This window comes from Haliotis rubra, unplaced genomic scaffold (assembly GCF_003918875.1).
Source record: "Haliotis rubra isolate DU_JTF1 unplaced genomic scaffold, ASM391887v1 Scf31, whole genome shotgun sequence".
In the NCBI taxonomy this organism is placed as follows: Eukaryota; Metazoa; Mollusca; class Gastropoda; order Lepetellida; family Haliotidae; genus Haliotis; species Haliotis rubra.
The window spans coordinates 2,261,172-2,285,163 of NW_025766980.1; the positions used below are offsets into that span (position 1 = coordinate 2,261,172).

The 23,992-nt window shown below is 40.2% G+C and overlaps 2 protein-coding genes across 2 annotated transcripts in view; one reads left to right on the forward strand and one right to left on the reverse strand.

Moving 5' to 3' along the window:
- Positions 1–204: 204 nt before the first annotated feature.
- On the reverse strand, positions 205–21,217 carry LOC124283101 (coiled-coil domain-containing protein 22 homolog). Its single transcript, XM_046719127.1, is given in 17 exon segments — positions 205–3,005; positions 4,334–4,408; positions 4,558–4,617; positions 4,935–5,030; positions 5,539–5,646; positions 6,870–6,971; positions 7,470–7,586; positions 8,697–8,936; positions 10,760–10,819; positions 11,067–11,144; positions 11,146–11,274; positions 11,847–12,016; positions 12,279–12,363; positions 12,855–12,985; positions 13,486–13,618; positions 17,733–17,904; positions 21,147–21,217. Coding segments are annotated over 17 exon segments (1,923 nt in total). The 5' UTR covers positions 21,197–21,217; the 3' UTR covers positions 205–2,888.
- A 195-nt stretch (positions 21,218–21,412) lies between these two features.
- LOC124283103 (sodium channel and clathrin linker 1-like) overlaps positions 21,413–23,992 on the forward strand; it is a 30,054-nt gene continuing 27,474 nt past the window's right edge. Inside the window, exons 1-2 of the mRNA XM_046719129.1 lie at positions 21,413–21,579; positions 22,719–22,780. Coding sequence (XP_046575085.1) covers positions 21,543–21,579; positions 22,719–22,780 — 99 coding nt within the window. The 5' untranslated portion in view covers positions 21,413–21,542. The remainder of the gene's footprint in view (positions 21,580–22,718; positions 22,781–23,992) is intronic.

The window sequence follows — 23,992 nt, forward strand, 5'->3', positions numbered from 1 at the left end:
GATGAAAATAATAACGTCCATTATAATGTCACAGATTTCATTCACAAGTGAATACTGATGGTGCTTAAGTACATCCCAGTCAATGGATCAGTGTGCAGTCGAATTTTATTCTCTACTCCCTGGGGAGTACACAAACCCAGTAAATGTAGGTGCTGGTGCACTGAGACGTATCAGTCGTTTGGTTCTCGTGACAACAAACAAGTGTTTTGCGTATCATTATCTTTATACAATCAACAATAGGCAAGCTTGTACACTGTACACTTGTTCACTGGCCATTACATATAATTATCTCAAGTGTTGTCATGTAAATATACATTGAAATGTTCAGTTTCCTGATTCCACTATAATCAGTACCTGTTATTGCACATCGTGTGGAAGGAACGCCACAGTGATTCCGTTTGTAAGCAGGTACACTAATGAAATCAATGAGCCGGGCTGTGGTGCAGACAAACCAAGAACCATTGAGATTTGAACTCAGAACCACTTTCAGTTGACATATCTCATGCAGTTGTTTCAACCATGACACTTGACAGTACTTCATGTTTTGGAACAGACTCAGGCTACAGGCATTAATTCAGTAACGAATTACATTAACTCATTGAAAATCAGTTTATCTTCGGATTTCGGCAATATTCTGCAAAACAATCTTTCAACTAAGACTACCAAAACTCCCATACTTCAAATACGGTCTTACAATAATAATAGCACAGTAATTGCTTTGTGGAATCCACTCCTGCATTTATATGATGACATAGGTACAAATAATAAAGACACACCTTTATACACTGTTGTAGAGGTTAGAACACTGGTATCTTTGGTAGCTAGCATCTCCTGTTAGGTTACATGTTAATCTAGGTATTCCGGTCTTAAAATATCATTCAATGACTTCCTTTAACCAGTAATTATTTGTGAAGTTGTTTTAAGCAAGATTCACTATCTTTCTAGCTTTATGTCATTCAGTTACATTCCCATGAGTGTGAGAAGTTTGAACTGCAGCATGAGACAAGCTTACCATTATCATGAACACCTTGTGCCATCACTGATTATAAGTGATCCTTCATCTGATATCCCCTGCTACACCCGTAAGAGGCGACTAACGGGATCGGTGGTCAGGCTCACTGACTTGGTTAACACGTCATCAGTTCCCAATTGCACAGATCGATGCTCTTGCTGTTGATCACTGGACTGTCTGGTCCAGACTTGATTATTTACATACCACCACCATATAGCTGGAATATTGGTGAGTGCAGCATAAAACTAAATTCACTCACTCACCCCTGCTACACCCAGTGGAATCTGTTCCAGGAGACAATTGAGACTGTTACTGCCTAACACTGACATTATATTCACAGACAGTAAAGTACTGTTAGACTAACAGTACTTGAAGCCGGTGTTCTGCAGGTACAATCTCCTGTGTTTGCCCAGTCCTTGACAACACTGTACAACGTATCACATGGTTTATTATGTATCGGGCAGTGGATCATGAAGCTATTCATAATTCATAAACATATACAAGAAAACAAAACATATGATAAAAACAAAAGGTATATTGATTACCTTTCCAAGATACTTTAGTACACACCAGCCTATAGATGATGTCATCGACTGGCCGGTTTTACATTTCGAAGAAGCATGAGTGATTATTGTATAATGCCACAGTTCCCTTTATCCCTGCTACTTCACATCTATAAATACTGAGCCTCCTCATGGGTGTTTACACCAGGGTATTGTGCATAGACACACCCAGTCCACAGTATAACTGTATATACTTAATATTTGAAAAATGTCAACAATTAGATAAAAACCTTTTCCTTTCGCAAAAAATATAATGATAAAATTACTTTTATCTTTTCAAATGAAAAGGCATTTTAACATTACTTAAGGAGTAATCATGAAAAAAGCATTCACTGGTCCTCTGAATAAAATACAACTCAGACAGTGGACTATTGTGAACTAAAATCGCTCTGTTGAAATCACACATTAGCAGAGACGTTTGTTGTCAAGTTTATCATGCAAAACAAACTTTCAATGTGTAGACATGTATGAGTATTCATGTTCATGTACTCAATATTGCCATGCACGTGCATCTACAAATGGACATTTACAATGTACAGATTTATACAGGTTTTTGGCGCTGCACATTGACTAAAAGTGCAAAACTGGCTCTGCGAACCACCAATGGAACCAGTCAAAGTGAGACCTCTCCAAGTCAAGTGTTAGCTTGAGGTTAAGCAAGGGTATTGCCTGGTGCTGCTTTAGTAAGGAACAACCTAACATCAGCACCTGATCATTGACAAACAACAAATACTTTATACAAATTACTGACAAGAAATATTGTCAATGGAAGCACAAGTTCGGTTCCCGACATCTGTGACTAGGATTTGTTGTTCTTGACCTATAATAGATTAGAATGTCTGCGAACATGTGTGTCTGGGAGTGGAAGCTGGAATCTGTGTGGAAATGTGAATAGTATGATTTTTCAAACAAATATCTTTCAGTGTATGAATTTCCTGGAGAAATTTATTTTTGTTTGTGAATGGTATATCCACAGCATGAAATGTTTACGACTTAACCTCCCGAAGACAATATTTACCTGCCATCAAATTTCCTAAAGCAAACTCTCTAACACCTGAGTGTGTGTTACACATCTTCAGATCAAATCTAGGTCACAAACTCAGGTTACCACTGGGTGATCATCTTTGGTGAATATGAGCAGCATATTTGAATATAACAGAGTATTGATAAAGTGTCATAAGGCAATCCAAAGTTAGTCTCAAACTGAAACTAGCCCACATATTCCTCATGGTAGTTCATCAAGTGCTGTTTTCCTCCTAAAAGGAGCATCAGAATTAGATAATTATTATGAACAAATCTTTGGAAGGATTTAATTATGACTGTTGTTTTATTTTGGCAATCATGGCAGAGTTCTCCTTCTTCATCTGTTGGAAGTCAGCCGTGATCTTTTCCAAGTTAGCTAGCACCTTATTCTTACTCTCATTTTCAATCTGAAAAGCAAAACATGTTTTGATAATAATCAAAGAGCAGAAAACCTTCAACAACCGTACGTTACAATATGGCAATTTAGGAAATTATTAACTAGCTAGCTGCTGCCCAACCCAACGACTAATACTAAACTAAGGCCGTGACAACACATTCAGACACCCATTCCCTCTTGTCCCGTCACAGCACTAAAACACCCTATCAAGGGACAGGGTCCAGTTCCATTGCACTAAAATGGTCGAAACTCCCAGGCTTCAACACTAACTTTAAACAATCATAAAGCCAGGATCACTTTGTGGACTGGGTCCTTGGCGACTGTTCGAGAGGTGAGTGAATATTGTTTTATGCTGATGTTAGCACTGTTCCAGCTATATCACACAGGCCTGGATAAAGACTGAACATGATGACATACAGCCAGGCCACCCACTGATCTGACTACCAGATTCACCAGTAAGCTTGGTTGACACACGTCATCGTATTCCAATTGTATAGATAGATGCTAATGCTGTTGATCACTGGATTGTCTGGTCCAGACTCAATTATTTACAGACCGCCATATAGCTGGAATATTTCTGAGTGTAGCATGAAACAACAACCAAACCAATCCAAATCTTACAACAAGCAGGGGTAACCTGTAATGCCCTGGAATCCCGCAGAGTTGCTAGAGCTTGTGAGTAGAGTCCAAGATTTGCACTAGTTGTTAGTTATTGGTAGGGGTGGGTATTGCAGAGAATTTTCATATTGCGATATATTGCGATTCGAAAGCATATATTGTGATACGTATTGCAATATATTGCAAGAATATTTTTTTCACCAAAACTTACTTATAATCGAGTTAATGCTTGATTTATAAAGCAAAAACACAACAAAATCACTACGCTTGATTGAGCTTTAATAAAAACTTTTAATCATGTTAAAATGAAGGAAACAAGGAAAACATCAACACAGTGGTTACTAGTTTGAACTAGTTTCTCCACTATCAAAAAAGCCCCGAGATTTGAGACAGCAACGTGACCTGGTCAGGACATATCAGGGATCACTGGTCATTAATGAGTAAATATATATATAACATTCAGATCAAAAACTTTGTGAAACACTTGAACAAAAATTAAGAACACAACTTCAAACCGAACTTAACTTGATTTTTGGTGTGAAAAACGGAAATATCCGAAGATTTCCGAGTGTTACAAAGTTTTCTGAATGCATGTCGTAAAACCGGTTTTCAATCCGGCTATCGCAATACGTATCGATTTCATGTCTGAACCGGTAAATACCGGTAAACCGGTTATTTGCACAGCCTTAGTTATTGGTGATGTATATTCCTTCTACTCACCTGGTCCTCCAGATCTCGGATCTCCCTCATGATGACTCCTGTCTCCTCCACAGTCTTGATCAGGTGGTCACAGTTCTGGAATAACATATCGCAGATTATTGTAGCTATACGAACATACCGGAACTGCCAAGACATACCTGCACATACCTGCACATGCCAGTAAATAAACCAATACATCCCTCACAGATGAAGACAATCATTACATGTACACAAGGGTCACTTACTTCATGTAGAGCAGCAAGAAATCTGTAAGCTTTCTTCACCGCCTCATCCTTCTTGGCATCCTGAAATGGAGATTGAGACGTTGAGTCAGCAGGGAATCACATGTACTGGAACACTGTGTTATCTGTCTCCTGGTATGTCACTTTAATATGGTGAAAGTCCCTGAGTGCCGCAGGATGTAAGTGTAACTCCTAGGGTACAGACCTGACAACCCTATTTTTATATACGAGCAAGTGTGTGTGTGAGAGAGAGAGGGGGAGAGAGAGAGATGGTTTTAAAGCTACTTTGAACAGTATCCCAGTCATATCATGGCATTTAAGTTTATTGTGGGAGGAAAGTCAAATAGAGTAAGTATAAGAAATGTTCGGGTTTTACGTACCTTAAATATCAACTCATCGGTGACAATAAACGTTCTATCAATTTTTCCTGATAAAGAGTTTATTTCCTTTTGGATTTCTCTTGTATCCACTAATACCTGTGAATGGAATAAGACAGATTACTGAATCTTATAACTACATCTTAATGAAATAAAGAATATTTACTGATTGATATGAAAACTGAACATACATTACACCTCTCTCAAATACTATCAGACTGCCTCTATGGTTTGTGGAGAGAGCATATGACAGATGTGAATAGATAGATCACAAAGTACATTGAAATATGGAACTTGCTGTTTCCCTACACAAAGGGCAGGGCACCTCAGAGTCAGGATAAAGTTCCGGTATGACTTAGATTCACATGCACACGCACAAGCACACACCCAAGCATATGCACATGCACACACACACGCACACACACGCCAAGCACATGCGCAGGCTCAGAATGAGCACATTGTGTCTGAGTGACCAACAATGTTAAACTGTAGCAGGCAATCCCATTAGCCTAGCACCATAACCCTGACATGAATCAGGACTATTGAGACACACAAACAAGTTGCTATTTAGTCTTAGCACACAACAATAAACAGACTGACAACAAACCTTGTCTATCTCTTGTTTCTGTTTCTTTATATTCCCTACGATTTCCATAATTTTCCGTGTATATGCTGACCTGTTTACATCTTTGGTCATCCTTTCATACTCTGATTGCTGAAACAAAACACCCATCAATAGGTAAACATCACATATACAGCTTTCCTCGGACACACATTTTCTCATGGCTGTAAGACTTTTGACAAGCAGCCTTGAGTGACATCTCTCAGACAAGAGGAGAAAATATTTAAACCCTCAAATATATTTTAAAAAACTGTAAGATGAAATTACATGTTATACATGTTCTGAAATTTACTACTTTTCATTAGTTCCTTTTGCAAACACTGACAAGAATGCTAAATTTGAACTGTGTGCTCACAAGTGATATTATTGTGCTTGTAGGTGATTAAAAGATCTTATAACTCAATTTTTTTGTATTTGATTTTCAGTAGGCCTTAGTATCTTAGTACAGAGTAAGTGAGTGAGTTTAGTTTTATGCCACACTCAGCAATATTCCAGCTATATGGCGTCGGTCTGGAAATAATGGAGTCTGGATCAGACAATCCAGTGATCAACAGCATGAGCATCGATCTACGCAATTGGGATACCGATGACATGTGTCAACCAAGTCAGCGAGCCTGACCACCCAAGTCGCCTCTTACGACAAGCATAGGTTACTGACGATCAATTCTAACCAGGATCTTCACGGGTTCAGTACAGAGCAAACAGGGAGTAGTCATCACAGGGTCATAAGAAACAGTGGTTGATAGCATGAGCAAGAAGGTCTGCCATCATGTTGCTTCAGAATCCTGATCAGCAAAATGTTAGTTGACTGCCACCATACTACATGTACTGGGCAGTAGCTTTGATATCAACCGAAAATTAACCTCATGGAGGTTGATATATATCACGACTGACCACACCCTGGTTGATATATATATGAGGGGAGGACTTATAAATAGAGGACTGACCACACCCTGGTTGATAAAGGGAGGACTGACCACACCCTGGTTGATATAAGGAGGACCACACCCTGACCACATATAAGGGAGGACTGACCACACCCTGGTTGATATAAGGAGGGACTGACCACAACCTGGTTGATATAAAAGGAGGACTGACCACACCCTGGTTGATATAATATAAAGGAGGAGACCACACTGGTTGATATAAGGGAGGACTGACCACACCCTGGTTGATATAAGGGAGGACTGACCACAACCTGGTTGATATAAAAGAGGACTGACCACACCCTGGTTGATATAAGGGAGGACTGACCACAACCTGGTTGATATAAGGGAGGACTAACCACAACCTGGTTGATATAAGGGAGGACTGACCAGTTGTTTGTGAAGCTCCTCTTTGTGGCGAGTATCATCAGCGACCTCCTTCATTCGAGCACGGAATGCCTTGATCTCCTCCAGTTTCTTCTGGGCTTCGGACTGAAAACACAATATGTATACATCCAACATTGGCAAGTATCAGACTGTGAAGTTGACAGTGTCAATTTGACTGGAGGGCTATATATAGAGCTGTCATTCAAACTGGCCTAAAAAAGAAAACAAGGCAAATGGGTCCATGGCATATATCAAAACAGACTGTAGAAAGGATACACTTGATGATTGTGGACACCATCTCATTGTTTTTTAACATGTTTACAAACCAGAATATAATAGCAAATTATTTATGGGAAAAAGACACTGCCTTCATTTATAAATATATTCATCACTACATTCCTACGCAAAATATAAGGAACAAAAATCACTTCATTGTTAAATATCTATTAATGTGATCAATTAAAACTCCTAACTCTGTCAAAAAACTGTCATACACCCAAATACCCCAAAGTGGTAGAAAAGTTCCTTTACAATAACAGTGTGAGGAGCAGCTACTCTTGGATATATCATGTCAACTGAAGGTATGCTACAAATCTGTCCCACCTCTTTCTTTGAGTTGAGGTCGCGGAGTTCTCGGTACTGGTCGATGAGTGGCGCCCTGTGTTCCTCCCACTTGGATGCAAGGAGGATCAGTTTCTTGCCACTATTGTCCACCAGTTCCTGCAACACAGACAGCCTTTCACAACCAGCACTGGTTGATGGGGATTTAGTCTGAGCAATAATCCCCATCATCTCATGGTAGTCACACACAGTGAGATTAGTAACACATTACAACTACTGGTACATTCTAGTATTTGTTCAGTGTTTAATACAAACAAAACATATGACAATGGTATACTGTAAATCATGAAATTAATGCGTCACGAATTTAATGCGATTGCTAGGGTCTAGACTAAAATGCGTCACGAAATTAATGCGAGCTCAGGAATCTGTGTTGATGATAAAATGTGACACCCTGAATCTTTGGTGTTATTCTTTTTCTTTTCACACTTGTTATTTACCAAATAACATGAATTGAGCTTGTTAAACAACGAATGGAAATGAGCTGACGATGTTTTGATTACGCTGCCATGTTTGATCACAAGCTTGCTTGCTACTACTTGTCTTATGACAACATGTATAAACGTAATCCGACTTGAAAGACACAAGTCATCTACCAAGGTACAACAAACACGAGGCTGGAGAATGTCCGGTCTGGCTGATGTGCTTGAGTGACTTTAAACAACGACCAGTGATTGTAACCAGTGATAATTACATGTGGTTTGAGATACCTGTAATGTGGAAGTGACCTGTATTGGTGTAATGTGTACTGTCAACAGATTTACGTTTTCTGTCTTTTATTAAGTAGACATGGTCAGACTGAAATGCGTCATTATAATAATGCGAGAAGAGTACAGACGCATTTTTCGCATTAATAAAATGCTCGCATTAATTTCATGATTTACAGTATCACAAAGACTGGATGAGACAATTCGGTGATTGATATTTTGATATAAACAACTATGTACATACCTGCAAAACTTAACGAAACAAAGCATGCACATGAACATGCTCAGATAACTTTGAACTAAAGATCTGATATTTTAAAATGATTTTTTTCAAGTTATACCCAGCATCAGGTAGCAGAGTGTACTTTCTTGACACTCACCTGTAATTTGTCTATGTTATTCTCAGCATCAGGTAGCAGAGTGTACTTTCTTGGCACTCACCTGTAATTTGGCTATGTTATTCTCAGCATCAGGTAGCAGAGTGTACTTTCTTGACACTCACCTGTAATTTGGCTATGTTATTCTCAGCATCAGGTAGCAGATCTAGTGTCCTCTTCTTGACCCTGTATGCTTGCTCCTTGTCATCCATCTTGCGAGTATCCGTACTTATGGCGTCCTGCATCTGCTGCTGACTGGCTGCAAACTTGCGGTTCTCAGTGTCCAGTTGTTCAAGTCGTGACGCCAGCTCCCCCAACTCCGCACGCAGAGACTCAACCTCCTCCTCTCGTTTCTGTTTCTGCTCCTGGAAACACGCAACGATCGGGCAGGTCATAGCTGCTACAGTCAGGTAGGTCAAAGATGTCACAGTCAGACAGGCCACAGATGTCAGAATCAGGTAGTTCACTGTTACAATCAGATATATATACAATCACAGTCCAGTACAGCAGAGCTGTCACAGTCAAGTAAGTAACACCTGTCAAAGTCACGTAGGGCAGACAGTCAATCAGGTCACAGCTATTGCAATCAGGAGGGTTACAGCTGTTACAATCAGGTAGGTCATATCTGTCAGTCTGGTAGGCTAAAGCTGTTACCATCAGGTAGGTTACAGCTGTTATAGTCTGGTAGGTCATAGCTGTTACAATCAGGAGGAGGTTACAGCTGTTACAATCAGGTAGGTTACAGCTGTTATAGTCTGGTAGGTTACAGCTGTTATAGTCTGGTAGGTTACAGCTGTTATAGTCTGGTAGGTTACAGCTGTTATAGTCTGGTAGGTCACAGCTGTTATAGTCTGGTAGGTCACAGCTGTTATAGTCTGGTAGGTCACAGCTGTTATAGTCTGGTAGGTCACAGCTGTTATAGTCTGGTAGGTTACAGCTGTTATAGTCTGGTAGGTCACAGCTGTTATAGTCTGGTAGGTCACAGCTGTTATAGTCTGGTAGGTCATAGCTGTTCTAATCAGGCAGGTTACAGCTGTTATAGTCTGGTAGGTCACAGCTGTTTCTGGTAGGTCACAGCTGCTATATTATGGTAGGTCATAGCTGTTACAATCAGGTAGGTTACAGCTGTTATAGTCTCGTAGGTCACAGCTGTTATAGTATGGTAGGTCACAGCTGTTACAATCAGGTAGGTTACAGCTGTTATAGTCTGGTAGGTCACAGCTGTTACAATCAGGTAGGTTACAGCTGTTTCTGGTAGGTCACAGCTGCTATAGTATGGTAGGTCATAGCTGTTACAATCAGATAGGTTACAGCTGTTATAGTCTGGTAGGTCACAGCTGTCACAATCAGGTAGGTTACAGCTGTTATAGTCTGGTAGGTCACAGCTGTTATAGTATTGTAGGTCATAGCTGTTACAATCAGGTAGGTTACAGCTGTTATAGTCTGGTAGGTCACAGCTGTCACAATCAGGTAGGTCACAGCTGCTATAGTCTGGTAGGTCACAGCTGTTACAGTCAGGTAGGTTACAGCTGTTATAGTCTGGTAGGTCACAGCTGTCACAATCAGGTAGGTTACAGCTGTTATAGTCTGGTAGGTCACAGCTGTTATAGTATTGTAGGTCATAGCTGTTACAATCAGGTAGGTTACAGCTGTTATAGTCTGGTAGGTCACAGCTGTCACAATCAGGTAGGTCACAGCTGCTATAGTCTGGTAGGTCATAGCTGTTACAATCAGGTAGGTTACAGCTGTTATAGTCTGGTAGGTCACAGCTGTCACAATCAGGTAGGTTACAGCTGTTATAGTATGGTAGGTCACAGCTGTTACAATCAGGTAGGTTACAGCTGTTAAAATCTGGTAGGTCATAGCTGTTTACAATAAAAGGCACACACACAAGTATTTTGAGGGCAGATATCATCTACCAAGTACATGCTCATGGCACTAGAACATTATTACCCCAGCCAATGGATCAATGTTCACTTGATTTTATAGCTGCCTGAAAGGTGCTTGGAGACGAACAGTCACATTAATATGAAACAGCCATCTACCCTGTATGATGCACATGACAGTACACTGTACTGTAGACTGTCATTGGGGTGTAGTGTTATGATGAAAACAAAGTATCACAGACAATTACTTCAGCCCTTAACGTCTTTGAGAGTTACTTCAGCCATGTTTATCAGCAACTCACCTCTTCTGTATCTTTGGTTGGCACTTCTCCACCAATCTGGGCCATGGTCTTCTCATCATCCTGATCAAAACAAACTATATGTCACATTTGGTTCATACATGAGATCTACTTGTAGAGAGCACATATATATGAACAAAGACTTAATTTAAGTAATCAATGAAGAAATGACCAATGAAAGATCATGTTAATTCAGATTCACTGGGTAAAGATGATATATTTCGTATGATGTACTCAGCTATGCAGCTATGCATATTATTCCCAAGTCCTGGGACACATTCACTGAATATCTCCCAACCAACATGTTTACCTTTCCAAACATAAGTTTTTCTGTATGAGCAAACCGTGAGCCTTTCGTTTTGACTCCCGACTTGGCTCGGATTGCTGATAGAGGAAATGACTTGTTGAAGGTCACGGAGCATGTCTGCTTCCCGAGCTCCTTCTCGCCTCTGTGCGTCCTGACGCAGACGGTCAGATATCATTCGCTGTATCTTCAGTTTCTTTTTGGCTCGGAATTCCTATAAAGAAAGTACACAAGTAAATGAGAATCATCTTTTCTACAACTACAATTTGTGATACTGATTAGTCTCCGTTCTTAAGGCACGTAGCTTGCTGTATGAAAAAGAGTCATAAATGAAAATGGTAATCCATTTTATATACAAAGAAAATTCTGTGCAAAATAATAACAAAAGTCCAAGTCTTCATATGATGATTAGTCTAGATGACTTACAAACTGGAAAAGCTTTCAAACATTGCTATGACAACAAGCATCTATCTGTTGGAACAGCCTGGTTGAATGTTCCTGTGAAAACAATTTGCACCTACCTGCTGGGACAGTCTAGATGAATGTTGTTGCTATGGTGACAACTACCACCTACCTGCTGGGACAGTCTAGATGAATGTTGTTGCTATGGTGACAACTACCACCTACCTGCTGGGACAGCCTGGATGAATGTTGTTGTTATGGTGACAACTACCACCTACCTGCTGGGACAGCCTGGATGAATGTTGTTGCTATGGTGACAACTACCACCTACCTGCTGGGACAGCCTGGATGAATGTTGTTGCTATGGTGACAACTACCACCTACCTGCTGGGACAGCCTGGATGCCAGCCCCGACTGGTTCCACTCAGTCTCCCACTCCTGGTGCGCTACAACTTCACACGAGTTCTGTTCAATCACAGAGGGTGCAGTGTCAAAATGGTGCAACGTCTGCTTTGTAACAAATGGGAGGCTCTGACTGTAGTAGGCTCGCAGCTCTGGATTGAGGAAAGGTTGCTTCAGAAATGACAGTAATAATGAACACTGCATTACCATGACAACCAAGGTCGGTAGCCAGAGGACACATCACACATTACGTTAACTACATGAGCTCAACAACATTAGTTCAAGATTTATAAAATATAAATGCATCACAATAATTCACTTTTTACAATCCTTTTAGAATGTGATATTTCAATGCTGACAAAGGAAATCTGTAACTTTTGTAATATTCTTCATGGCACATAATACATATCCTACCTTTCGGTATTTTCTTGCTGAGATCAGCTATTCCCTCCGGTGCAGTCAGGTGTGATGCATGGAAGTTATGCATGCAACATGCACTCTGTGGGGTACAAGTCAAAGGTACATTTACATCATATATTTCTTTGTATATTTGGCCAAGCACTACCCTGGGTGCAGCAATGTTATCCCAATCTAAATGTATGTGGTGACTCGATGAGGTGAGAGGTGATAAACAGACACTATTTGAAGTAGACTGGATACACAACCACTGTCTTTCTGGGTAAACATGTTTTACTTAAAACTTATTGACTTAAAACTGAACAAAACAATTAACATCTACAGAAGAACTAGTTATTCTATCAGTGACTGAGTGAGTGAGTATGGTTTTACGCCACTTTCAGGAATATTCAGCAACATCATGGCTGGGTACACCAGAAATGGGCTTCAGACATTGTACCCATGTGGGGAATCGAACCCATTTCTTCAGTGTGACAAGCGAACACTTTAACCACTAGACTACCCCATCGCCCCAATTCTATCAAAAATATTACAGCATGAAATCAACTCATAACGTGGCCATATTAGGCCTACCTCTCTCTGCCAAGTAGGTGGTTTCCCCCGCCATGTGACGCCCTTATTTTTTAAATATGGTGGTGTCCATGGCGACTGCATCTGCCGAGAAATAACAGCGGAGATTGCTCTCTGCAGCAGCACAGAGGATCCTGGATAAAACACAAACACGATGTCGGAGACTTAGAATACTGTATGTACATTGTCCTTTATTATGTCTCAGCATTCAAAAGACCAAGCAATACATAATTTCCATTAACTGCGACTTACAGCTGTAATTTTAAGCTAGGTTTACACGTGGGTCTTGTTTCTGTATGACCTTCATGCCAGTGGATCGTTTAGCTTAATTTGGGCTTATGGTTCATCTTGCATGAAACCTGCATGCTTTCAACAACTGCTTCATTATCTTATGTGTGTGTTGTTATTATATGACGCTTAACTTATGTTTATTTCAAATTTGTTATGGTTGACTGTTAGGGCTTGTTTGCTTAATGCATGGCATGTTTACTATCAGATTACCGGTTTTATAGATTCTGTGGAGTTTGGAGCTTATATCATAATTGGCACTCATATCAAAGGTGACTACAATTCAGTCCCAATTACACAATTCCTGGCAACTCTCTTAACTGGAAGGAAGCCCAGAATCTCCTACCTAGTGGTTCCTCAGCTGTCTGGGAGGTATCTTTAGGTAGCTTCTCAACCAGGAACATAAATATCTTCCTGATTTCACTCTCATTGGAATACAGGAATGTTTGGTAGCCCAGGTCTCCACGGTATCCAAGATCCTGAAAAATATGGGCAACCACATAACGATAGTAACAAATCAGATGAGTGTCAACAAGAACAGTTAAGCCATATAAATTCGTACAAACCTGTAGAGGTTATTGATTCTTTGAAGAAAGTCTTCCTTGGGGTACATATAAGCATTAAAATGTCCATTTAAAAACCTACGACAGTTGTAACTATATTTTGAATAAAAAACATGTTTTTGTCTTGTTAGACCACCCCAATATGGCCCCACAGGGCCCCTTACAGCCAAGAGCAGGTAACTCTAGCTGTCTACCTCGCACCTCACTTTTCATGCTGAACGAATCAGACAGAATGAGGGGAGGCGGGTGGCCATACTCAAAGGAGGACTTTCTTCAAAGAATCAATAACCTCTACAGGTTTGTACGATTCTTTTACCGAAGAAGTCCTCCTTTGGGCATTCTATCTGACATAACAAACAATTTGGAAGTAACATTTTACAACCGAGCAGAGATAGAAAATTACACTTTCCAAGTCACCTGATCGCCAATGTCAATCAAAGCAGGGGGCATGGCTAGAGTGAGGACCCGAAATGTCTTAGCCTATAGCTGATTGGCTAACAGTGTCTTGTTAAAATACACACACACACCACCACCCCCATCCAAGGTTTGGAGGAGTATACTATGGGGGACTCGCCAAAAAAAACACAGTCAGTAACGCCCAGCCAGCAAAGCGTAGTGAAGTGGAAATTATGAGTAAAGTACACCGAAATACCAAAGTAGAGTGGGAATAAAAACAAACACCAAATACCACCACCGATACAAGGGGAATGATAAAAACCTGACACCAAGTAAAATACAGAGTATGTAGTCTCGAAAGCTCAATCGGCTAGAGAGGTACTACTCTGTCCACTGTGGAGAAATGTCTGGCCAAACCGAGCATGCTCACGTGAGTGTTTGTCCAGCTGATAATGACGGATGAACGTACTCGGTCGGCTCCATATAGCCACGGAGCAGATCTCCTCAATGGGCAGAACAGCAGCATATGCCTTGGAGGTGGCTACTGCTCTAACTGAATGAGCTTTTAACCCCTCAGGGGGAGTTAAGCCTTTATTAATGTATCCCATACATATAACAGAAACAAGCCATCTCGATATGGTCTGTTTGTTAGCTGGATGACCGGCCTTGCCACCGCCATAACAGCAGAACAGCTGTTTATCCTTACGGATGCCTTAAGCATCCTACGAACGTCTAGGACGTGAACACGCCAGCTAGAGTTGCCAGACGATGGAGGCTGGGTGAAGCCTGGATAGATTCCCGGTGTCGGTCCACCACTGCAAATGAGGTATGAGCCACTCTGGAGTTACCAGAAACTTCTCGTAACTCTCCGAACTATGTCCCAGTCCACTTAGCTGGCTCCTTCCCCGAGGTGAAAGGGTATGCATTGGCAAGGACCGGGGGCTGTGCCCGAGGAGTGGGGGGTTTGCTTAAGCAAGCGTTCTTGAATTGGCTAACCGCCTCCGTGGCCTCTTGAACTACCATCAACGCCCCCGGGAATAGGGCTGAACCCATCCTGAAGGGGAGTGACAATAGTGCCTGCTGAGTTGCCGATGAGTACAGGGCGACCGGGAAAGTTGATGGAGGCCCATGACAGCACTCATCTGACTTGGTTGACACATGTCATCAGTTCCCAATTGCGCAGATCAATGCTCATGCTGTTGATCACTGGACTGTCTGGTCCAGACTCGTTTATTTAAAGACCCTGGCCATATAGCTGGAATATTGCTGAATGCAGCGTAAAACTAAACTCACTCACTCACTCACTAGTTGCTGAATGGCATTACGGTACTGTTCCTCGAAGGAAGGGTAAGCCGATTTCAGAACTTGGCTATTAGAGGTGAAGGGAGGCAGGCGCCGGCCTTGCCGAGTCGAAGCTTGGGTATGACCGGACGACCCTCCCCCAGGGCGACCGAGGCATAAATGCACTCGTCGATGACAGGGGGGTCATATAAACCTTCCTCCCCCATCAGGTAGCGTCGGTTGAGCTCCGGGAGATCAAACCGAGAATGGCTACCCAACAGGAGAGGATTGATAACCTCACCGATTAATGATGGGAGGATAAGCAATTGGGTTCTTGGCAACCAACAGGGAGCAAATGCTTCACCAGGAAGTCTAAACTCCGCGGGGTTGGGGACGTCTGAGTGGACGACCACCTGAGGCAAGACAGTGGCAATCCTGTCGCGCACCTGTCTCAGGGACAAGCCGAGCAAGAAGCCAACTTTACCCGAGCACTCGTGACCCACGTCCTCCTCCACGGCCTCCTCATCTCGCTCCTTGAACATGCTTGGGACATTATTGGAAGCCGTGTTTACGGTCTCCATGTTCACCCCCAGACTCTGGATGACCTTGAGCAGGCGTTACAGAGAGACTGGCAGAACATTCCTCAACAGCAACCTTCAACGCTCATTTGGTCAATGCCAAGACTGTAGAAGCTTGCATTTGTGCTCATGGTGGATCATACGCGTTACTGAACACTGCTTCACTGTCCAAAACTAACTTGAACCTTAATGTTAACATTTTGCTCCATCAATGCAGCACATTTTGCACGACTGTTTCACGGGTACATGCTTTTGATGATTTATAAGTCTCTTATTGCTCAATACCATTACATTTCAATTTGCTAATCTTGTGTACATATGTTTCACCTTTCTATTGCATCATTCCATGATTTGCAGTTTCAATAAATGAAAATGTAATGAGACTAAACATTTTTTGTTGCTTAACTTCTTGTGAGGAGTATATATAGCAAATACCAAAGTACATGCTAATATATATACAAAAAGACTTACTGTAAATTCACTGAAAGCAAAGGTAATAAAGCAAGCCTACTATATAATATATAAATATATATTATACACAAACATTCTATCGTGGTGAAAGCCATCGCTAACAACACAAATAAAGGACGAATGTACACCTCATCGTCTGCCATATTGCCTGCCACATGGCAGGAATAGAGCACTGTACGGCAAAGTAACAACAATTTATGAATGAAAACATCAACCTATAAATTCCATCTAGTGCCTGTGCGGAAGAAAAGGAACCATGCATGCAGTAGCTGATTCTTGTTCACTCATGTCGAAGGTAGAAGACAAAAACTTCCAAACGAACCACGCAAGTCTTCTATACAGAAAAGTAAAGTGAAAAGTGAGGTGCGAGGTAGACGGCTACAGTTACCTGCTCATGGCTGTAGGGGGCCCTAAGGGGCCTGTGGGAGTGGTCTCACAAGACAAAAACGTGTGTTTTGTTTTGTAAATATTTTTTATTCAAATTATAGTTATAACTGTCATAGGTTTTAAAATGGACATTTTAATGCGTATATGTACCCCAAGGAGGACTTCTTCTGAAAATGAATGAACATTAGATTATCTTTCCTACCTGACTAAGTATTTAGTCTGAACTGCTACATGTATGATCTCATGTTTCTCTACTTGATGAAATACATAACATACATATTCCTTATATCTATTTCTATTGTTGTATTGGAATAATCTGAAAGTAACATCAAAATGTGACCAACTATGAAATTACATGTTCATAACAGGAGACGTCTCCAATCAGATATCTAACAGGTGAACCTGAAGTCAATTCCCTCAGTTTTCTCATTTATAAGCAAGTGCTGGAAAAGGTGTGCATTGAAGACTGTTGAATACATGTTTCCTAGTAATACAAAACTAAGCCTAGTAAATTAAGACATAGATAGTTATAGATTAAATTACAGGAAGCAGACGGTCTTCCTCTAACTTACTTCAGTACTTAAATGAACAGAATTTTTGACTGTCACCAATTTGGTGTTGCACTGTGTCTAAAAGGCCAAGCAATGTATAATACATATAGGGTCACAAATTTAGGGATCATGAATGCTCTGATGATGTGATTCAGGGTAATATTACAGTCATGGTAAGTAAATTAGCATTGATTTTGAAGGTTTATACAGGGATGTCGCTTTATACATGGGGGTCGCTATATACACGGCAATATACTGTTTGTACACAGATGCCTTCTTTCCTACCATATTTATCAGCCCTGAACATATACTGCTGAAGAACATGAATTAGCTTTTACTTTATCTGCTTGACTGCTTGCAACTGACCTGAATACAGTTGGCCAGGCTGGCTCCCATTCTGAAGCGAGCAGACATGCCCGGTGGGAGCGTGTTTGGCAAGTCAATCTCATTGTTGATGAACTTGATGCAACTCACGATGGTTGAGACAATAAGCTCTGTATTAAACTGTTTCAGACTGACAATATCATCGTCAAGGTCGCTGAAACCAGAAATATAACATATATAACATCAGATACAGTTAACTCACTTCAAAAATATGCAATGTGAATAAAATCATTTAGGAAGCAATGCACTAATAGTCTATGGATGTTAGCAGTACAGTATATGTTCCAAAAGAGGTACAATGGTTTATATATAACATAAAATATGTAATCATACAGACTTTTAGATATTTGTAAAGGTATTCAGATATTGTGCAGGCTAAAACATCACCTAAGCAAATGTCACCCATACAAAAACAGCATAATATGATGATGTTTTTGATCAATAATAATAATAATTTCGACTTCCTTCCAACTTTTGCTGCTCAGTGGCGAATTTGAGTTGTAGGCATCATTGAAAAGAAAAGTTTTCACAAGGGTACAAAATGACGAGTAGGTCTTTATCTTTTGTGGCAGGTGATTCCACAAAGTGGGAGCCTTCACCGAGAATGCTCTATCACCCATTTTGTTTTGTTTTTGTGTGGGATTGTGAGGAGGTCATTTTCTGCTGAACGTAGGGAGCGCCTCGGACAATACTTGTGAAGTAGGGACCTCAAATACAATGGTGCTACAATACGCTGCTTGATAGGGAGCCAGTGTAAACTTCTGAGCACTGGAGTGATGTGGCTGATCTTTTTGCTCCTTGTGATGACTCGTGCAGCATTATTCTGAATCCTCTGGAGATGTTGCACTGCTGTGGCCCCGTGGATCAGTGAGTTGCAATAGTTCAGACGGGAAGTTATATAACAGTGTGTCAATAACTTTGCGGTGTCTTCATTAAGGCACTTCCTGATCTTCCCGATGTTTCTCAGGTGCCAGGATGCAGATTTAGCGACAGAAAGTACCTGCTTGTCAGAGGACATTGTTCTGTCAAAGATAACACCAAGGTTTTTAACATGTTCAACTGGAGCAACAACAGAGTCATTAACCACAATTGGTGCCATGGATGCCTTGGTCAGTTGTTGACGACTACCAAAAATGATGAATTCTGTCTTGTCTGGATTGAACTTCAGGTAGTTAGCAGTCATCCATCCCTGCACATCTTTGATACAGAGCTGCAGCTGCTGGCGGCTGATGTCGACGCGAGAGGGAGAAGCACGAATATACACTTAATTGTCATCTGCATATGCATGCAACTCAAGGTTGTGTTGACAGAAAATATTTCCTAAGGGCAATATGTAGTTGAGGAACAGAACTGGCCCAAGGACGGATCCCTGAGGAACGCCACAGTCTAGAGAGGACCGTTTTGAGAAATCGGACCCAAGTTTGACAAACATGGATCGGTCAGACAGATATGATTTTAACCATGCCAAGGGCACTCCATCAATTCCCATTGACAATTCCCTTCTTCTGAGCAAAATAGAGTGATCAACAGTGTCGAACGCCGCCGACAGATCGAGCATCACAAGGAGACATACCTGCTGCTGATCCATTGCTCTGTGAATGTCGTCATGCACTCTTAGAAGTGCCGTTTCCGTACTGTGCTCGGCTTTGTATGCAGACTGGAATTCCTCAGACAGTCCATTTTGTCGAATATGGTCCTTTAGTCTGCTTAGTACTACCTTTTCAAGGATCTTGGAAATGAACAAAAGATTTGACACAGGCCTAACATTTTTTAGAATAGTGTGAATCTAGCGCCGGTTTCTTCAGAATTGGGTTAATTACCGCTTCTTTGAAGACGTTCGGAACATTCCCACTGGATAATGACATGTTTATGATGCTCCAGATTGCCTGTGTACATTGCTCAAGACATCCCCTCACCATCCATGTAGGGGCAGGATCAAGAACACATGATTTATTAGGTGATTTTCTAATCAGCTTTACTAGTTCTTCCATGCCACAATCTGTGAAAGATATCATAACAGTTCCAGTAAAAGGAGTATCGTATCTCAGCGGATCCATCTGCTCATGCATAGATGTAATACTGTCACGGATATCGCACACTTTTTCCTTAAAGAAGGTAACAAAATTCTCTGCAACTTCTTGTGTGATTGGTTTGCTTGGCTCTCCAGTTTAGGTTCTGTCAGTTGCTTTGTAATTGCTACAAGTTCTTTAGAATTATTCCGGCACTGCTGAAATCTATCCTTAACATGGCTAATCTTAGCCTTCCTGATAAGGATATTAACATGATTTCTGCTTTGCTTGTATATTTGACGATGAACTTCCAAACCTGTTGTTCTCCAAAGTTTTTCAGTGGGTAACGAAAAATGAAATACCCACTCAACATTCATAATACCCACTCCAAAAAAATACAGTGGGTACAGTACCCACATGAGCTCAATCTTATCTGGAGCTCTGCTAATAGGTCCTCTCTGGTATAGCTTGGGTGCTGACAGCTGGTTTGCATTGTTCCTGGCTGATGACTTAACTGATGGGCTTGATTGGTGGCTTGGTTTCTGAGTAAATTCCCACAAGAAAATACACAGAATATGAAGAAAAACTGCAATACCTCCTTCATTTCTTGATATTTTTTAGTCTCCAAATTTCAAAGATAGCTGGCAGATGTTATCACAAACATCCATGCAGAAGATCTCCTTCTCACACAACGACAGTATTTAGTTATTAAGCATTTTCTAGAGAGCAAAAATGTATGACCTGCCGCTACCAAACGCTGGCCATTCAGTGATGTTCATTTCTGTTTGGGGCAAGGTTTAGTTAATGCCACTTGGCGCTGTTTTTGTTCAGTGACATTGTACTTCTGTGATATTTTAGCGTAAACATTATGATTGCATAATAAATGTTAATGAATATGGACAGAGTTTTCAAGTGGATATATATCTAGGTGTTTATGTTTTAAGCAAAGTTCACATGACAATGACTGCAATAACAATTGATGGATGTAGATTGTTTCATCTTTTGTTTGTCAATGGTTATGTCAGGTACTGCAGTTTTAATAGTGTTGGGTCACTGTTGGCATTGTCGTATAGTCTACAGCAACGATATAAGTGCATGTAACCTTTTTTATATTGTGCTGATATGATTAAAATGACAATGAACTGGTAATTAGGTAGTGTCATATTAACAACATCCGCCAAGATATCATGCAGCTGATTTGTACTGTAGAGTTGATTACTGACACTGTATCTTGTGAAAGTTTACGGCATTGCTTTCCAGATGTTCACGCGTTTGAAAATAAACTACCATTAAACAATGACAGTTGGGGCCGACAGTTGTTACAGAGAATTCAAATGACGATTCAATTCTTATCACATATGCACTAAATCACTGTCACAATAATTACCAGTCAATGGATTTCAAGGAATGGATAATGATGTTATCCACCTCCTCCATCTTGGCCAATCATGTGACTTTTATAGTTCGGAATCAGAATAGGGGTGTATTTGTATTGGATAAAAACTACGGTCGGTAATAATGAAAAATATAACAAATATGTATCAGATGCATTTCGACAATATAATCATAATCTGTGCAAAGTTTGTATTTGCTAGCAAGTTTCTATTTGTTTTCTGAGAAATTCGAAGTGCGGGCTTACATGTAAACAAATATGGCGGCGAAATACAACCGTCGTGTAAATGTCGAGAGCATTTTTCAAGTCTGCGTTTCTTGCGATTATCTTTAATATCTCTAATACTTTGTCACCACCGAGTCGCATCAAACACATTCGCATGTAACCAAAATGGCAACCCAAGACCTCGTATTTTTAAATGATCAAGGCAAGTTTTTGTCCAACAGGCATTATTGCTCATGTTTCAACATGTATCGATACATAGCCGAGTAAAAACTCTGAGTTTTATCTTCTTTATCTACAATGAAGTGTGAATAAAGTTTCAATGTAGCAAGTCAGTTATTTGTGAATCTTTCTTAATCTCTACAAAGTATAAATAAAAGGTTTCCGTAAGGTAAATATTTGAAATAATAAAAGAAAAATGCCGTCTATTTGTTATTTGGATGACTACAGCATGTCAACAATGTCAGATCATACATCATGTTCATGCACCAGTTATTTTCATAGTTATTTGTTGTCCCTCACTTTCTAAGCATCTTGTCCATGTTATCCATGTTACCATACCCAAATTATCGAAATTCAATTGCAAAAATGACTAGCAAGTTTATGAAAAACATGCATGTATAGTTTCCAGTGCACAAGAGCATAATGAGGCAGAGGATCCAATTAGGGAATATGTACATATAACATATATTTCTTGTTTGTGTACAAATATGCAACCATGCATGAAACATCTCAAAGACCAAATGGCAATGCAATTAATTTTACTGATGAGGTTGACAGATGCTTTCATGATTTTTCCATGTTTATTTATAGCTTTGATTGATATTCAATTTTGAGGTTTACTCTTATGAGCCATGATTATAAATGCAGTGATTGTTTCTGCCGAGCGTAACTGCCACTATCTTATACACTAGTTTCAAATGGTCACACTGTTGGATAAAACTATAATAACATGATAAGTCGTGCCAAACATACATGGTGCATTGGTATTCCAATATATATATGTATATTTTCTGATATTATTAGTCAATGTGGTTACCAATTTTAGGAAGGAACTTCATATAACATTGTCTTAGAATAATCACCAATCTAAAACCCTGAGTTGTAGTAGCACTAATCACCTAACATGATATTTATAGAAATAACATTACAATTCTTTTTTCTTTTAAAATTGCTAAAAGTTTTGTTCCTAAATAATTAGACATGATATGTAGTTGATGATGAACTGACTGAATATTAAATCATTTACTCTGACACTATTCAGTTATTGTGGGTTGTTGTATTAAGTATTAAGTTTTCATTGTTTATGTTAAGTATTTGTCATTGTTTCCTTTTGCCTTACAGTTGTGCGACTAAATTCTCTGTTGGCCAGCTATCAGAGGAAGTATCCTTCATACACACCAGAGGTGAGGTAGCTCTGAGATAACTACATATATGTACATCAAATTCAAATCTTAATGCTCATCCACTGAACAGAGATCTTGGGACATCTATAGCATTACTGGTCATTTCAGGACAACCTTTGATCCAACCAATCAGAGCATTGCTTACCACATACAGAAAGTGGCACTCAGAATGTTTTATCTAAGCATGCAACTTGAAAAGGTTAATGCAGAGAATTCCAAATGAGTGTTTAGGACTGTACAACTGATTCCATTAAGATCATTGTCTATCTCTCGCTTCAGTGGAAAACTTTAACCTTTGGGAAGTATTGCCATACATTCTGACCATCTATTAACATGATTAAACATTCCAGAATGTTTATTTGTTTAGTTTTCAAATTTGTCAAAATATTTTGCAAAGCATAATCTGATCCATTTCAACTGTTAAATGTATAACAAAGCAGGATAACAAATGAGTTATCTCCCCTTGTTATAAATAAAGCTACTGCTTGACTCGTATTAGATGAGCCTGCGCAGTACACGCGTTTGTGACAAGTAGGTGGGGCAGGGAATCTAGACAAATACACTTGGTTACTACAGGTAGATTGGCGATTAAGCACGTGCAATACATGCTGATCGTGGCGTGAACTCAATGCTGCTGCTGTTTAACACGTGTCTCGTAGAGCAATTTAGTTCAGCAAGACACCATCTCGTCACGAGTCAATTATTGGAATGTTTGCAGATTTTAATTAATTTAACATTCCAATTTAGGGAAGCATGGGCGAATTGTTCATTCTCAGGCAAGGGAGTTAGCCTACAATGTTATTATTTATATGGAAAAGACGTGTACAACCAAAGTAGACGCTATGTCAAAAAGTAGCCTTGCTACTGGTCTTTCCAAGGCAACTTTAAAACATATTAAAGTGGAAAGTGATAGCAGTGTGAGTAGGCCTACTTTTATTAGTCCAACCAAGTTGTGCAAACCCAAAATTTCCAAGCACAAACTTGATGATTTTGACCGGTGTGCAGTCCATCAATTTGTACAAAGTTTATATGGAGTACAAAAGCAACAGCCTACTCCAGATATGATATATGATATGGCAAGAAGCCAATTGCATTACCAGAATTCAAAGGAAAGTTTTGGAAAAAATCTGAAAGACATGGGGTTTAGGTGGTGAAAAACGCAGTCAAATCGTAAGGTTTTAATGGAACGAAAAGACATCGTTGCCAAACGCG